A 17,242-nucleotide genomic window follows, 5' to 3' on the forward strand; every position below is an offset into this window, starting at 1 on the left:
CTCCTCTCTGTCACCAGCCACGCGTGTTTGTACTCATGTGTGATTTACTGGGTTCCTGTGGTCATTCTAGTCCTGTCTTGTTTCAGTCCAGGTGGTCTCCTTTGGTATTCCTAGTTGATCCGGGAGAGGAGAGGAGAGAAAGCGATCTGCTCATTTCTAGCCTTCTGAGAGTTCTCCAGACTGTTTTCCACAGAAGTTGGACCAATTGACATTCCCACCAGCAGTGTAGGAGGTTTCCTTTGACCCCACACCCTCTCCAACATTTGCTGCTGTTACCTTTTCTGATGTATGACATTCTCACAGGAGTGAAGTGGTATCTCATTGTTGTCTTTATTTGCATTTCTCTGACAATCAGAGACTTGGAGCATTTTTTCATGTTTTTTGGCCTTTTGGATCTCTTTTGTGGTGAATATTCTGTCCATGTCCTCCGCCCATTTTTTTGGATGGGGTTATTTGTTGTTTCGTTGTTGAATTTGGCAAGCTCTTTATATATGTTGGTTATTAACCTCTTGTCTGATGTATGGCATGTAAAGATCTCCTCCCATTCTGTGAGTGGTCTCTTGGTTTTGGTAGTGGTTTCTTTTGCTGTGAAGAAGCTTTTTTATTTGAGGTAGTCCTATAGGTTTATACTTGCCTTATTCTTCTTTGTAATTGGATTCGTTTCATTGAAGATGTCTTTAAAATTTATTCGGAAAAGAGAATAAAGCTGTTCTTTTTAAAAGAAATTGTCTAACTGGAACTAAAAGCTTCAAGTAAAGAGTATAAGCATGATGTAGGAAAAGTAAGTTTTTTTTGTTTATATTACTATAGGCTAAATATAGATTTAAAAATGTCTTGGTCACTATTTTTATATCTCTAGTATATTCACAGGAGTCTTCAAAAGTTCTTTGGTGGAGTAATTTATAACTGAGGAATCTTCTCATATATTTATATAGAAATTTTAAAATGGTATAGCTTTTTTCTTTTTGATATTAATTTTTTAACCTCTTGGGCAAAGCAGTGGTTATTTGGAAAAGATATGCAAAGAGAGTCTCATGCCTGAGGCTCCAAAGTCCCAAGTTCAGTATCCCTCCACCCACACACACACCACTATAAGTTAGAGCTGGTCAGTGTTCTGGTAAAAAAGATAATTAGGTAATTAAGTTAAAAAAGGTGGGGCTGGGTAGTGGCGCACCTGGTTGAGCGCATGTATTACAATGTGCAAGGACCTGGATTCCAGCCCCCAGTCCTCACCCACAGGGGGGAAAGCTTTGCGAGTGGTGAAGCAGTGCTGCAGGTATCTCTGTGTCTCTCTCCCTCTCTATCACCCCCTTCCCTCTTGATTTCTGGCTGTCTCTGTCCAATAAATAAAAGATTTAACAAAAAATTAACTTGGAAAAAAAAATCTCTGAGTATAGGCATACTTCCCCAACCCTTTTGTATTATTACACTACCCTGGAGTCTAATCATCAAATTATTCTACTGCATTTGAAGAAGAAATATTTTTCAGATGCCTTTATTGAAGGGTGTTAGGAAAATTGGTGTGTGTGTGTGTGTGTGTGTAGTGTCTTGAGGGTGAGAGGTTTTTTTTTCTTCCTATTTAGTCCTTTGCCCTAGTTATCTGCATTTTAAAGATATTTTTCAAGCAAATGTACTGAGATGCTATTAAAAATTGGAAATTTCTATGTCAGATACAGTTAAGATACAGCTTAGACCAGTAGGCAAGAATTAGAAAAGGAGTGATTTTGTATTTAAAGAAAATTTCCACAGTAATGCCATGGAACAAATGACATGACTCACTAATATTTTAACATTAACAGCATTAAAAAAAAATACTGTTATTTTAAAATTATTTTAATAATGTCATCTAGTCTTAGCTCCACTTAGTGTATTTCCTCCTTTCTCCCATTAGGATTGTCATAAAGAAGTATTTTAGCTTGCTATAATAGCTATTACAGTAACATATCAAAAGATATCAAAACTTCAAAAATCAACACTTATGTTGATTTTAAGTATTAAATATTCATTGGATACAACTTAGTAAAGTAAGATTCACAGATTGATTTATATTTTCCACTAAATTGAATAAAACACATTAGATATTTATATCAAAGAAAAAAGCTTTTAAAATTGAATGGCATGTAAGAGTTTTTATTATTGAAATGAAAAACCTGAGTGGGAAAGATCATATAGTGGTTATGCAAAAAGACTTTGATTCCTGAGGCTCTAAAGTTCCAGGTTCCATCCCCAGCAATACCATAAGCCAGAGCTGAGCATTTATTTAAAAATAATACAGTAAAAAGAAATGAAATATTTTTCTCTCTCTTATACAGGAGAAGCAGGCAGAAGTAGGCTATAGAAATTGTTTACGAGTATTTCCATAAATATATATATGTATATTTATAAAGATACTTATATAAATGTGTATGTGTTTGAGGAGTTGGAATTTATTTATTTATTTATTATCTTTATTTATTCATAAGATAGAGACAGCCAGAAATTGAGAGGGAAGGGGGTGATAGGGAGAGAGACAGAGAGATACCTGCTGCACTGCTTTACCACTTGCGAAGCTTTCCTTATGCAGGTGTGTGTGGGGGTTCGAACCTGGGTCCTTGTGCACTGTAACATGCACTCAACCAAGTGCGTCACTACCTGGCACCCAGAATTTATTTATTTATTTATTTGTTTATTTATATTTATTTATTCCCTTTTATTGCCCTTGTTTTATTGTTGTAGTTATTATTGATGTCACTGTTGTTGGGTAGGACAGAGAGAAATGGAGAGAGGAGGGGAAGACAGAGAGGAGGAGATAAAGGAGAGACACCTGCAGACCTACATCACCGCTTGTGAAGGGACTCCCTTGCAGGTGGGGAGCCAGGGGCTCGAACCCGGATCCTTAGCCAGTCCTTGTGCTTTTGCGCCACCTGCGCTTAACCCACTGCGGTACCGCCCGACTCCCCCGGAATTTATTTTTAATATTAAATCTCTGATGTGACCATTCATCATAGTTTATAAACATAACAAAGCTCTCCTAGGGCCTTTTCACTTTTGTATTAGTAGAAATTCAGGACTAGTTCTTCCCTTGTTCTGTGGTTATTGCCTTATATACTTTTGTGGGCATGTAGCAATCTCATATTTTCATAGAACTACTACTTTAGTATAACTGTATTCTTTCTCTTTGCTGGCTTGGTTTTTGAAAATGTTTCTTGTTTATTTTATTTCATTTTATTTTGGTATTAATCTTTTTTTTTTTAAAGATTTTGTTTATTTACTAATGAGAAAGCTAGGAGGAGAGAAAGAACCAGATATCACTATGGTACATGTGCTGCTGGGGATTGAATTCATGACCTCATACTTGAGAGTCCAGTTCTTTATCCACTTCTAGCCACCTTCTAGACCACTCAATCTTCATTTATTTATTGGATAGAGACAGCCAGCAATTGAGGGGGAAGGGGCATAATAGAGGAAGAGAGACAGCTTTTCCCCTGCAGGTACACATTGTAAAGTAGGTGCACTACCACCTGGCCCCAAAATGTTTCCTGTTTATACCAAAACAAGTAAAAGAACACCACACATGGACTTGAAATGTGATGATAAAATAGGTAACAGTCAAGAGGATTGCTATGTCCATCATAGTCACCCTCATTTGATTTGTTTGGATTCCATCATGGGCATTCCACACACTCTATCCATATAGCTTTAAAGAAGTGAATTTTGGGAGTGGTATGTTAAGAATTAATGTACAGTTGACCCTTGAAAAAATAGTTTAAATCTGAGGTTCCATTTGCATGGAGACTTTTAAAAATATTTTATTATTTAAAAGTATTTTATTTATTTAAATGAGAGAGAGAGAGACAGAGACACATCAGAGTACTGCTCAGCTCTGGCTTATGCTGGTGCTGGGGATTCAATGTGGGGCCTCAGAGCCTCTTGAAAGTCTTTTTGCATAACTATTATGCTATTTTCCCAGCCTTACTTACTGTTTTGATAAGATGGGTAGGGAGACAGCCACTGGGCTGACCAAAATACTGCTCAGCACAGGCTTATAGTAGTGCTGGGTTCAAAAGCTAGCTTTGGAGCCTCAGGCTTGATTACAATAATTAAGGGATATATAAGACTAAAAGATATAAAATGTGACAACAAAAATAAAATGTGGTGAGGAGACTAAAAATGCTGACTTATAGAAAGGGATCAAAATTAAATTGACACTGATTTATTTAAAAAGATTATGCCTTTCTTACTAATTTTTTTTCTTGTGGAGCTGGGTTTTTTTTACATACATAATCTCACTGCTGATAGACCAGCATTTCCGTGTAGAGAGAAAATGAGGGAGAGATACCAAAACATCAGCTCTTACCTTGATACCATGACATTTCCAGTTGTGATTCACACCTAGATCTCATGCATGGCAAGGTCAATATTCTACCCAGTGAGATAGCTCTCTATCCCCTCAATTTAGCATAGATTTATACATAGTGTCATATGTGTGCTCCCAGGTGATATCAAAACAAAAAACAGTCATCTGTGGAGCAAGACAAGAATAAGACAAAGTGCCTACAATCGATATTTTATTTAGTACTGTACTGGAAGTCTTAGCCAGAGCAGTTGAACAAGGAAAAGAAATAAAAGTTATCCAACTGGAAAGGAAGAAATGAAACTAATACTATTGTAAATGATATAATATGATATATAAAAAACCCAAAGGACACCATAAAAAACTGAATAAATGCATCAGACAAGAGGCTAATAACCAAAATATATAAAGAGCTCACCAAACTCAGCAGCAAGAAAACAAATGACCCCATCCAAAAAGGAGGAGGGGATATGAACAGAATATTTACCAAAGAAGAGATTCAAAAGGCTGAGAAACATGAAAAAATGCTTCAAGTCATTGATTGTCAGAGAAATGCAAATAAATACCACTTCACTCCTGTGAGAATGTCACACATGAGAAAAGGTAGCAGTAACAAATGCTGGGGGCAAAGGAACCCTCCTGCACTGCTGGCGGGGTTGTCAGTTGGTCCAACCCCTGTGGAGAGCAGTCTGGAGAACTCAGATAATTTTTAAGAAAGAGTGTGAAGGAGGTAAACTTGTTATCTTTGGTCATTTTCAAAATTATATACACATTTAAAAGGCATTTATTTATTAATGAGAGAGAGAGAGAACCAGAACAGAGAGCCAGAGAGCATTGTTCTGGTTTATGTAATAGTGGGGACCATACCCAGGACCTCATGCTTTTTTTATTTTTATTTTTTAAAATATTTATTTTATTTATTTATTCCCTTTTGTTGCCCTTGTTGTTTTATTGTTGTAGTTATTATTGTTGTTGTCGTTGTTGGCTAGGACAGAGAGAAATGGAGAGAGGAGGGGAAGACAGAGAGGAGGAGAGAAAGATAGACACCTGCAGACCTGCTTCGCCGCCTGTGAAGCGACTCCCCTGCAGGTGGGGAGCCGGGGTTCGAGACCTCATGCTTTAAGAGTCTAGTACATTATCCACTATACTAATTCTCAGGCCACTGTATGTACATTTTAAGGATATTGATACATTCTGCCAAAAGTCTTCAGAATGTTCATCCTGTATCCTCAAAAAGATATCTCTATGTAAGTAATTTAACCAGTATGAAATATGTGTAAAAGAGTCTCTCTATGAAATACTTTGGCTAGGGAGCCAGTGATATTGGCTTAGTAGTAGAACATCTGCTTTGTATGCATGAGGTTCTAGGTTATTGATTGATTGATTGATTGATTGATTGATTGATTGATTGATTGTGATCACCAGAACTTTAGCACTCTAGGCTTACTTTTTTCAAATAGAGAGAGAGAGACAAGAGGGAAAGAAACTGTTTAGGGAGAATTCAGGACACAGAGAGAGCATCCTGGAGGACACATGTTCTTTCTATCAGGTTTGCACACATGGAACTGGGATGCATAATAGCTTATTTTGTTCTCACTGAGTCTGCACATGTGAAGTGGAGTTTCAGTCGGTGAAGGGCTTGGTTTCCCTTTTTTCTTTTGCACTATATGAAAGGGGAGGAGTTTACTCCACTAGGCTAATGAAAAGTGAGTCCCGATGTGACATAAGCAGGGCTCTAACAGTGGATTTTGAATAGTGGATTTTGAACGACTTGGGGTCTAAGAGGCGTCTTTGCCCCTGGCAGTTGACCTTGGGTTTAGTCTGGGTCTCTGGACCCAAATACCCTTGGGGATCCTATCCTTTCTCGTTGCTTTACTTTGCACGTCTAATAAAGTATTCAGAAACCATATACCTGGATGCATGTTCCTTGAAATTCTTTTTCATAGGAACAGCAATGAAGGGGGGGGGGTTTGCTCTGCATGACCACACACACTCCCCCCCAACATAATCGTGTACAAACCTAGTGGAAACAACGTGTGTCCCCCAGTACCCTCTGTGTCTGGAATTCTCCCTCAACAAAGCCACAGTCACAGCCAGCAAAGCTTACTTCAGTGCTATGGGAACTGAACTCAAACCTGGTAAAGCAGCACATTCTCCAGGTGTTTGATCCATGGCATATCATGGAAACAGCTAGAAGACCATGGATGGTGAAATGTTGCTTTGCTTCATTTGCTAAACAAAAAATCAAAAACTTAAAAAACAAACAATTGAACTGGGCTGTAGGCTCAACTGTAAAGTGCATGAGTGAGAGAGCCTTAGTTCAACGCCATCATATTTTTAAAGAAGAAAGCTTAGTTTTTGTTGTTTGAACTGTTATAGTTTGTGAGTGTTGGCAGTTAATAGGGATCAGAAATTTGGAAAAAAAAAAAAAAAGCTTGTAGATTGATAGGGTTAAAGAGTAAGACTGGCAGGCTGGAGTCAGAGATGTGTGCAGGATAATTGTGGGCCTTCTAATAAGCAATCCCAAGATGGACTAACCCACTTTATAAATGCTAATTTCTTAGCACTGAGATGTCCCAGCTGAGGGAAAAGTTAGAAAGACTTTTGTCAATAGAATTAGAAAATTTGTGGGTAGTAGAAGCAGGCACTCCTCAGGAGCAATTTAAAGCCGTATAGTGCTGTGACAGAAACAATCAACAAGGAGAATTAAGTTTGCTTTGGGGGTAAGTATAGTTGTTGTAAAGTGAGGTACAAAGTTGTTATAATCTTTTAGATTAAAAATAAGACAAACAAGCAAGCAAACAAAAAAAATCCATCAGTTTTCCCTTCAAAGTGTTTCTCTTTTCAGATTGGTTTGTTTTTTTTTTCCTGCGGCAATTAGGAATTAACATTAATACTTTATGAAGAGTGATTTTTCAGCATAATTTATCTTTTATATTAAGGTAGCAGTAGTGAATCTACATCGATATTCAGTCCTTTCTAATCATGATGGCACCCTGTATTGACCTGTCTGTCTTATCCATCTCTCATCATTATTTCAGAGCTATCAGTCCTGTACTATTACTGATTACCAGTGAGGCTTTGCTAGACCAGAAGGCTTCCACCTAGGCAGCTTATTTAATCTTCCTCATTATTATGCTTAGAAAATTCACTTTCAGTTAGTTCACCTTTAAGTAATTTTCCTGTTCATTTTTCAGAGTGTCTTTTCTGTTCCCTACTCTCATTACACTTCAGTCATAAAGATAGTTTTATCTATAGGGCTCTAAAACCCAATTCCATCAGGATTCAGAAAAGAGAAAAAAGACATTCAGAAGTAGTAATAGGTGTAGGCGTGGTTTAGAAAGGAATAAAAGGCAGGACCATAGAAAAAATAGGCAAGAAGGTAGATAGATGGATAGATAGACAGACAGACATAGAAATAACAGTCAACTCATATCTGTGACCTTGGGGGCGGGCACCACGCAATTTTCAATGTAGTAAATGGGACAAAGAACTCTGGTGGTGGGAATGACGTGGCATTGTGCCCCCCTGTTATCTTGTAACTGAATCAATAATAATAATAAAAAATAGTCTTAGGTTTATTTTTAAAATGGGAATGCTGGGCGGGGGAGATAACATAATGGTTATGCAAATAAACTCTCATGCCTGAGGCTCCAAAAATGGAAATGCTGAAAGTCAGGTCAGCTTTATATAAGGTCACCCAGACCTTAGATTCAAATCGTGGCCTCCATACCACAGACCATAATTACTCCTGCTTTTGTTTATTTAACTATCACAATGCATTGTCCAAATAGAATAATGTTTTACAAGATTTATAGTAGTAAATCTATAGATCACTATGGAGATTCTGCCATCAGTGCTTAGGTGTAGAAAATCACATGGCATTTTTTAATGTACTTTTAAAATTCTATTTATTTTAATGAGAGATACAGAGAGAAAAATACAGAAACAAGAACACTGTTCAGTGCTGGCTTATGGTGGTAACTAAACCTAGGACCTCAGAGCCTCAGGAATGAGCATTCTTTGCATAACTATTATACTGTCTCCCCAGTCCAACATGTGGTATTATTATTCACTGCTGTATATCAGTTAATTTTAACTCTTCATTGTGTGGAGGTTAGAGAAAAACCCCAAATATTGAGAACAGCCGTTAACCCAAAACCAACTGTTCCTTGTTCCGTGTAAATATTTCCACCTGTACCCATCCTGTGAGAACTATAAAAAGGTGGGATGAAAAATGATCGGGGTCGCAGACACTCCCCTCTCCCCTTGCGTAGAAGGGTGTCAGCAGCCCAAGCTTAAGCTTGCTAATAAAGGCTCTTGCCATTGCATGTGATTCTACTCTGTTTTGCGTGAGACTGGGACTCGAACTTCTGGGCATAACATTTGGGGGCTCCTCTGGGATCTCTGTCTCACTAAAGGAACACCAGCCTCACTGAGCATTCAGGACCAGTCAAACTTCAGGTATCTGTAGCGAGAGACCCCTTGGAGTCGAAGGTGGACGTGCTGGGTGGCTCCGGGTCCAGGGTCCTGGGATCCGGAAAAAATTCTAGAAAATAGATAGATTAGCAGATAAGTCTTTACAGGAATTGCTGGCAGTAGCGGAGAAAGTCTTTAATAACCTGAAGAATGCCAGTTACGGACAATGACAGCAGCTAGCAAGCGACGGACTCACAACCTCACTAAGGTATTGTTGGCAGCTACCGCAGAACATCCTTGGTGGAAAGGCCGAGAGGGCCATCCTCCCCGAGGGTTTGAAAAGAGTAGGGGTTCATATGGGGAAGGAGAAAAGAAGTTCCTTAAAGATCAGTGTGCATATTGTAGAGAGATGGGTCACTGGGCCAGAGAGTGTTCGAGAAAAAAAGAGAGACAAAAGGACACTGAGGGCAATAAGACAATAATCCTAGAACTAGGCAAGCTTAGTGACTAGGGCCAATGGGGTTTGGGTCCCCTCTCCAAACCCAGGGTAACTTTAAAAATAGAGGGGAAACCTGTTAGCTTCCTAGTAGATACGGGGGCTCAACATTCAGTGTTAACCCAATCCATGGGAAATTATCCAAACAAAAGACCTGGGTACAAGGAGCGACTGGCATGAAACAATATTCCTGGACCACCCGGAGGACTGTGGACTTGGGAAAGGGACAGGTATCTCATTCTTTTATGCTTATTCCCGAATCCCCCTGCCCCCTTCTTGGGAGAGACCTGCTTTCTAAGATGGGAGCAACCATTACTTTCCAACCCCACGGACCAGTAGTTGTGACCACCAACTCCATGCCAGTTCCTATCCTTACCTTAAATTTGGTGGATGAATACCAACTTTACCAGAAACCCAGCCTTTCAGAGCTTCCTCCCCAGATGGTAGTCTGGATGAATAAATTTCTTTTCTTTTTTTTTTTTTTTTTTCTACCAGAGCACTGCTCAGCTCTGGCTTATGATGGTGCTGGGGACTGAACCTGAGACTTTGGAGCCTCAGGCTTGAAAGTCTTTTGCATAACCATTATGCTATCTCCCCAGTCCAGGATGAATAAATTTCCACTTGCATGGGCCAAAACAGGAGGAATGGGGCTGGCAGAACATCAGACCCCCATCCGGGTAGAATTCAAACCTGGGGTAGAGCCGATCCAGGTTCTACAGTATCCTCTCCTTCTAGAAGCCCGTAAGGGCATTGCCCCCCATATCAGAAGATTACGGGAGTTGGGCATTCTGGTATCTTGCCAATCACCCTAGAACACCCCACTTTTACTGGTAAAAAAAAACTGGGCATGGGGGACTACAGACCCGTCTAAGACCTACAAGAAGTAAATAAGAGGGTTGTAGACATACATCCTACAGTACCCTACCCCTACACACTCCTGAGTTCCTTAGATCCCAACCGAGTATGGTACTCAGTCCTGGACCTAAAAGATACCTTCTTTAGCCTCCCCTTAGCACCAAAGGCCCAGCCAATATTTGCCTTTGAGTGGCAGGGTTCAGCGAATAGCTGACTTGGACCCGGCTACCACAGGGATTCAAAAACTCTCCCACCATCTTTGATTGATGAGGCACTGCACCAAGACCTCAGTGAGTACAGGCTCAGCTGTGCTGGGAGAAAGTGACCTACCTAGGGTACATCCTCAGCGATGGGCAAAGATAGTTGTCCTAATCAACAAAAGAGACTATACTTAAGATACCTACTCCCATGACCCAACGGGCAGTAAGAGAATTCTTGGGGTCAGTGGAGTTTTGCCAGCTATGGATCCCCCATTTTGCTGAAGTAGCAAAACCTTTTTATGAGGCAACCTGAGAAGGGCAGTCTTTTAAATGGGCTGAGGCTCACGAGAGTGCCTTCAAACAACTAAAGCATGCCCTGTTGTCGGCTCCAGGCTTAGGACTGCCTGATGTGACTAAACCCTTCCACCTTTTCATAGATGAAAAGGAAGGGATAGCAAAAGTGGTCCTAACACAAACAGTAGGGCCCTGGATGTGGCCGGTAGCTTATATCTCAAAAAAACCTAGACCCTGTGGCCGCGGGGTGGCCACCGTGCCTCCGCATCATAGCTGCTACGGCCATACTGACAAAGGATGCTCACAAGTTGACTCTCCGTCAGAAATTGACCGTGACTACTACTCATGCTGTAGATGGAATCCTCTGACAACCTCCTGACAGGTGGATCAGTAATGCCCAGTTAACTCATTATCAAAGCTTGTTGCTAAACCCACCCGTCATTCAGTCCTCATCCAGCGCATCCTTGAACCCAGCTACCTTGCTCCCTGACACCGAATTAGACACTCCCTTACATGACTGCTCTGAGATTCTGAGCTACACATCTAGCCTCCGGGAAGACCTGAAGGACCAGCCTTTAAAAGGAACAAAAGTGAACTGGTATGCTGATGGGAGAAGCTTCATCAGAGATGGGATAAGGTATGCTGGGGCCACGGTAACTATTGAACATGAGACTGTGTGGGCACCCGCCCTGCCTGCTGGAAATTCGACCCAAAAAGCTGAATTATTTGCCCTCACAAAAGCCCTCAACCTGGGAAAAGGGAAAAGACTTAACATCTACACTAATAGCCGCTATGCCTTTGCCACAGCCCACCTCCACGGGGCTATATATCAAGAAAGGGGGCTGCTAACATCTGAAGGTAAAGCTATCAAAAACCAACAAGAAATATTAGACCTGTTAGAGACTATCTGGATGCCAGATGAGGTGGCCTTAATACACTGCCCTAGGCATCAAAAGGGAGAAAGTCCTGTGGCACGGGGCAACCACCTAGCAGATACCACAGCCAGACAAGTCACATTAAAAAGAACTGACTAATTGGCTCTTTGTCTGCCGGACCCTGGAAAGCCCACCCTGCCAGATAAGCCGGAATATACACCAGATGATGAGCTCCAGATAAAAAAGTTACCTCTTGCCAACAAGTGCGGTAACTAGTGGGTAACAGCTGATGGTGAACTCATCTTGCCCCAAGCCATGGCCAAACACCTGCTACAGCATATACACAGAACCACCAACCTGGGGCGAAGAAAAATGGCCGAACTTTTACAAGAAGCCAGCCTGAGAATCCACAACAAGAGCCAACTGATTGAGGAAATAGTTGCAGAATGCAAAGCCTTCAGAGTTACAAATGCTAGGAACCAGCCTAGAACTCCCGGAGTGTGTGAGAAAGGAACCAGACCAGGCGCCTACTGGGAGATAGACTTCACTGAGGTAAAACCAGGAAAATATGGGTATAAATATATGATAGTGTTTGTAGATACCTTTTCAGGATGGACTTGGTTGGTATTCCCAACCAAGAGGTAGATGGCCCAGACAATGGTGAAGAAAGTACTCAGATTTTTCCCAGGTTTGGTATGCCCATTCAATTAAGCACAGATTAATTAAGTCCAGCCTTCACTTCCCAAGTAACCCAGAACTTGGTAGGTGTCCTTGGGGCAAAATGGAAATTACATTGCGCCTACAGGCCCTGAAGCTCAGGACAGGTTGAAAGGATGAATAGAACTCTTAAAAAGACCTTAACAAAATTAACTATGGAGACTATGGAGAATGGTGTAGACTGGGTAACTCTCCTGCCCTTTGCCCTTTATAGAGTAAGGAATACCCCTAAACTGCAAAGCTGATCCCATTCGAAATTATGTTTGGTCGTCCCCCTCCCATAATCCCAGCCTTGAGATCAGACTGATATTAATGATCAGGACCTACTTGCCTCTCGACAGACAATAGCTCCAGCCCAAAAGCGTGTGTGGCTGAGACTGAGAGCAGTATATGAAGCTGCACCCCCTCCAGACCCTCATCCCTTCCAGCCCGGAGACTCAGTCCTGGTGAGACGCCACCAAAAAGAGACACTCGAGCCCCGGTGGAAAGGACCTTATACTGTCTGTGACTCCTGTGGGACTGGATATGAAGCCTCCAGGATAGCGTGTGCCTCTTCTCCCTTCAGCAGAGGCAGGAGAGTTCAAGACTCTAATCTTCGTTCCTGCTACTACTGCTCATGCCCCATCGATCCTCACCTGGATACCGGGACAGTAGTCAGAAACAGAGATTGGCCCAAGATTGGGCCCCACAGGTTACAAAAGACAAAGGGGGATGTGGAGGTTGGAGAAAAGCCCCAAATATTGAGAACAGCCGTTAACCCGAAACCAGCTGTTCCTTGTTCCATGTAAACATTTCCACGTGTACCTACCCTGTGATACTATAAAAAGGTGGGATGAAAAATGATCAGGGTCGCAAACTCTCTCCTCTCCCCTTGCGTAGAAGGGTGTCAGCGGCCCAAGCTTAAACTTGCTAATAAAGGCTCTTGCCATTGCATGTGATCGACTTTGTGTGAGATCGGGAACTTCTGGGCATAGCACATTGCTTTGTAGAACAAAGATGGTAGTAGTGCTTGTGGCAGCCAGACTCTTTGAACTACAGCTCTATTAAAAATTATTCACCATATTTATAGAGATCTGGAAATGGAATTAGAGGAATTCAGCAGTAGCTATATGTCAAGCAGCTAAATAAAGAGCTCTTAATTTGATAATCTATTCCTAGCAGTTTCTTCTAATCTGTAGCTGTTACATAGGTTGCTGTAACATAAATCTCAATTCCCCAATCTCTTCTGTTTACCTACCTGCTTTTGCCTGTGTTGCTTTACTATGAATGTATCGAGTTGGAGATTGAACATCAAACCTTTGTTCCCTTGACAAGTTTATGATAAACTCTAAATCTGACCTACTGAAGTGAAATTGGGATTTTTTTTTCTCCTTTTATTTTGGCCTTTCTTACTTCTTTCTCACCACACATTTAAGGTTTAATAAGGACAGTGATTTAGAGATTATAAAAAGTTTTAGTTTAGCCTTGCAAAATCCAATTCTCATGATCCAGTTCTGCACTTTTTAATTCTTAAAATGACTTATGTGGTGAAGTACTGACTTGAACAGAAGGATTATTTCCTTTGGTATGTAATTGTAATTCTGATTATACTGGAAGTGCTGGCTGGAGTGGCTTCATTTACCTAGTAATTTTCAAATATATTAAGTAAGATTCTTGGGATAAATACTACTACTACTACTACTATGACAACAACAACTACTACTACCACTATTATTATTACTTACTAGATCACTGTTTAGCTCTGGTTTATGATGGTGCTTGGGATTGAAACTAGGGTCTCTGGTGCCTCAAGCATGGAAGTCCTTTGCAGGTGGGGGTAGATAGCATAATTGTTATGTAAAGAGACTCTCATGCCTGAGGCTTCAAAGTCCCAGGCTCAATCCCCCACACCATCACAAACCAGAACTGAACAGTGCTCTGGTTAAGAAAGACGTTTGCATAACCACTGTACTATCTTCCCAGTCCAGAAATGTATGCTTGAAATTTTATTTGAATGCTTTCTAATTCAACTATATGTATCCTATTTTTAAATTTGTAAATTGTTTGAAAAAATTTTCTATTGGGTTGTTGAAAAGTCATGACATTTTTCTATGTAAAATTACATCATGACTTTTCCAACGATCTAATAAATTAAAAAAGGTCCTTCAAATATGTTCTAGGTATAAGGTCTCCTGATGGACAAATGTACCTTTGGGTCAATTGTGTTAAGATTTAACACATGTTGTTATAGTTGACAGGTATTTCCTAGCAGACTTAAGTTTATATATTAATATTTAGGATGTTTTATATAGTTGAGGTATTTAATGTGCTTACTTTACTGGATATAGAAAAGTCTTATTACTAGCATGTATTTGAGTGCTATAAAATCCTTCCATTTCTGATACTGTTCTGATCATACTTTCTACAGTAATTTAAGAAAGTCATTACTAAGGACAGTTTGTAGACTTCATTAATTCAACATGAGACAGCTGCTTGAAAACTGTTTTTATCAAGTGAGCATAAGTCTACAATATGCTGATTTTTAAAAATACTGTAGAATTCAAAGAGCATTTCTCAATACTTGTAAAGAAGAAAAGCATCTCAACATATTTGGTCTGCTTTAATACTACTGGTGGTTATTTTATGTTGGGAACCTACTGAATGAGAATCTGAAATTTACTTTGTTGAGAATCTGAAATTTTTTGTAATTTTTGTTGGCATCTTGTTTTGTAACAATTACTTTCTTTACCACCTAGAGGTACAGAGTGCTGGAATACATTGGGAATTTTCGCCTGCTTGCAGAACTTTCCAGCCCTTTTGTGAATCAGCGGTAGGTTACTGACATCATTTATTATTTATGGATGTACTTGATTACATTTTTATTTATATTTTAATTAAAATAGCTGATTTACAACATTCAACAACACACATTGACACAGATGTATACAAATATTTATTTTTTTAAAGTTAGAGATTTTTTTTGCCATTTTTTAAAACTTTACTTGATATGACAGAGAAATTGAGGGGGGAGGAAGAAAGGGGAAGAGAGAGAGATAAAGAGAGAGAGAGAGGCAGACAGACAGAAAGACAGTGTAGAGCACTAAATCACAACTTGTGAAGCTTTCCTTCTGTGGGAGGAGACCAGAGCCTTGAACCTGGGTCCTTGCCCATGGCGACCTGTGCAGTTAATGAAGTGCATCACTGCCCAGATATTGGTTCAAATGGAAGTTCACATACCCACAAACAAAGAAATATTAATCATCATTATTTATTTTAAGGTCTCACTGTTTCTTTTCAGTTTGGGGATTTGTCCCCCAGTATCATAAAGCTTCTGTATAAAAATGAAAGTATGTGGGATGAATTATTGTCACAATTACAAACATGGAAAGCAAGTCTTGGAAAATTTAGAAAAACTTATTGAAGATTCCCGTAGTGATATTAACTTTATTTATTTATTTATTGCCTCCAGGGTTATTATTGGGGCTTGGTGCCTACACCATGAATCCACTGCTCCTGGAGGCTATTTTTTCCCCTTTTGTTGCCCTTGTTGTTTTATTGTTGTTGTAGTTATTATTGTTGTTGTTGTTGTTGATGTTGTCATTGTTGGATAGGACAGAGAGAAATGGGGGGGAGAAAGAGGGGAGAGAAAGATAGACACCTGCATATCTGCTTCACTGCCTGTGAAGTGACTCCCCTGCAGTGGAAAGCCGGAGGCTCAAACTGGGATCCTTGCGCCCGTTGTTGCACTTCATGCCATGTGCACTTAACCCACTGTGCTATCACCCGAGGCCCTTAATTCTATTTCTTTAAAAAAAAAAAAAAATTGTGTGTGATGTTAACTTTTGAACCCAGCTCTTTGTGATATGATAATGCTTTATTATACATGGTTTTGTGGGGGGGGGGAGTGTGTGTTTATGTATGTGTGATTTTATTACTCCCTGACCAACTTTTTCATTCAAATGAAGAAAGATACCATAGCATTAAAGCTTTCCCTGATGCCATAGTAACTGCAGTGGTGCCTGGATTTGAACCTGTGCAATGAGCATGACAAGGCACACACCCTTTCAGTGAGCTGTCCCTCTGCCCCCACTAGCTGGTTTTAGATCATTCATTCACTCTCTTTCTCTGATCAACATTCTGCTTCTTTTTGCAGTATGTTCATCTTATTTCAGACTGGCAGGATTGAGTGGGATTCTTTATGAAAAAGAAAAAAAGCAACATTTTGGTTCATCTTGGGTCTAAATATATTCCTGAAATCAATTCTGATATTGACACTGTGTTAGTCTTTTTTTTTTTTTTTAATCATTCTAAATTTACAGTAGAGGTCAAAGATAGTACAGAAAACTCCATATACTCCTCCCCACATTTTCCCTTATATTTGTCAAAGCTTAGAAATGAGCATTAATAGACTGCCATTTAGTAAACTCCAGGCTTCATTGGATTAGTTTTCCAAAACTTCATTAGTTTTTTTCCCATTGGCCTCTTTTAAAGTCTATGATTCAGTCCAAGATGCTGCAGTGCATTTAGCCGTACTATTTCTTCACTTTCTTGTTGTCTTTAAAGTCTTCAAATCTTTCCTTGATCTTGACAGAGGTAAGGAACACTGCCCAGACTGCAGTGCTTATCTGAAATTTTCTGATTTTCTCATGTATAGTTAGATGATGAGATCTTGACAAGAGTCATATAGCAGTACTGTACTGTGCTCTTCTTGTCATATATCAGTGAGTGAAATGACATGACTAGACGTGAACTCTCACCACGTGAAGTGAGTTGGGATTTGCCAGGTTTCCTCTCTGAGTTTCATTCTCCTTTTTCTTTCTCTATGCTTTGAAAGACATTAAGGTGTGACAGCTCACTTTCAGGGCACGAGGGAGTGAGGAAGTTAGGCTTCTTTTTTTTTTTTTTTTTACTATTTTGTTTATTTATTATTAAGAGCAAAAGAGAACCAGAGCATTATTCTGGCATATGTGATGCCAGGAATCAACCTCATGCTTACAAGTTGAAGTTGTATCCACTCTGTTACCTTCCGCACCATGCCATGATTTTTTTTTTGTTATTCTTTATTGCCCTTCTT

The 17,242-nt window shown here is 39.9% G+C and overlaps 1 protein-coding gene across 7 annotated transcripts in view; it reads left to right on the forward strand.

Moving 5' to 3' along the window:
- Positions 1-17,242, forward strand: part of TLCD4 (TLC domain containing 4) — a 133,102-nt gene that overhangs the window by 97,183 nt on the left and 18,677 nt on the right. For 6 of the 7 annotated variants that reach the window (XM_060202119.1, XM_060202117.1, XM_060202116.1 and 3 more), the window contains one exon: positions 14,925-14,998. In XM_060202119.1, the coding sequence (XP_060058102.1) occupies positions 14,925-14,998 (74 nt within the window). Of the gene's footprint in view, positions 1-11,685; positions 12,025-14,924; positions 14,999-17,242 lie in introns of those variants that run through there. The other variant, XM_060202120.1, reaches the window with a different exon arrangement.

This window comes from Erinaceus europaeus, chromosome 11 (assembly GCF_950295315.1).
Source record: "Erinaceus europaeus chromosome 11, mEriEur2.1, whole genome shotgun sequence".
NCBI lineage: Eukaryota > Metazoa > Chordata > Mammalia > Eulipotyphla > Erinaceidae > Erinaceus > Erinaceus europaeus.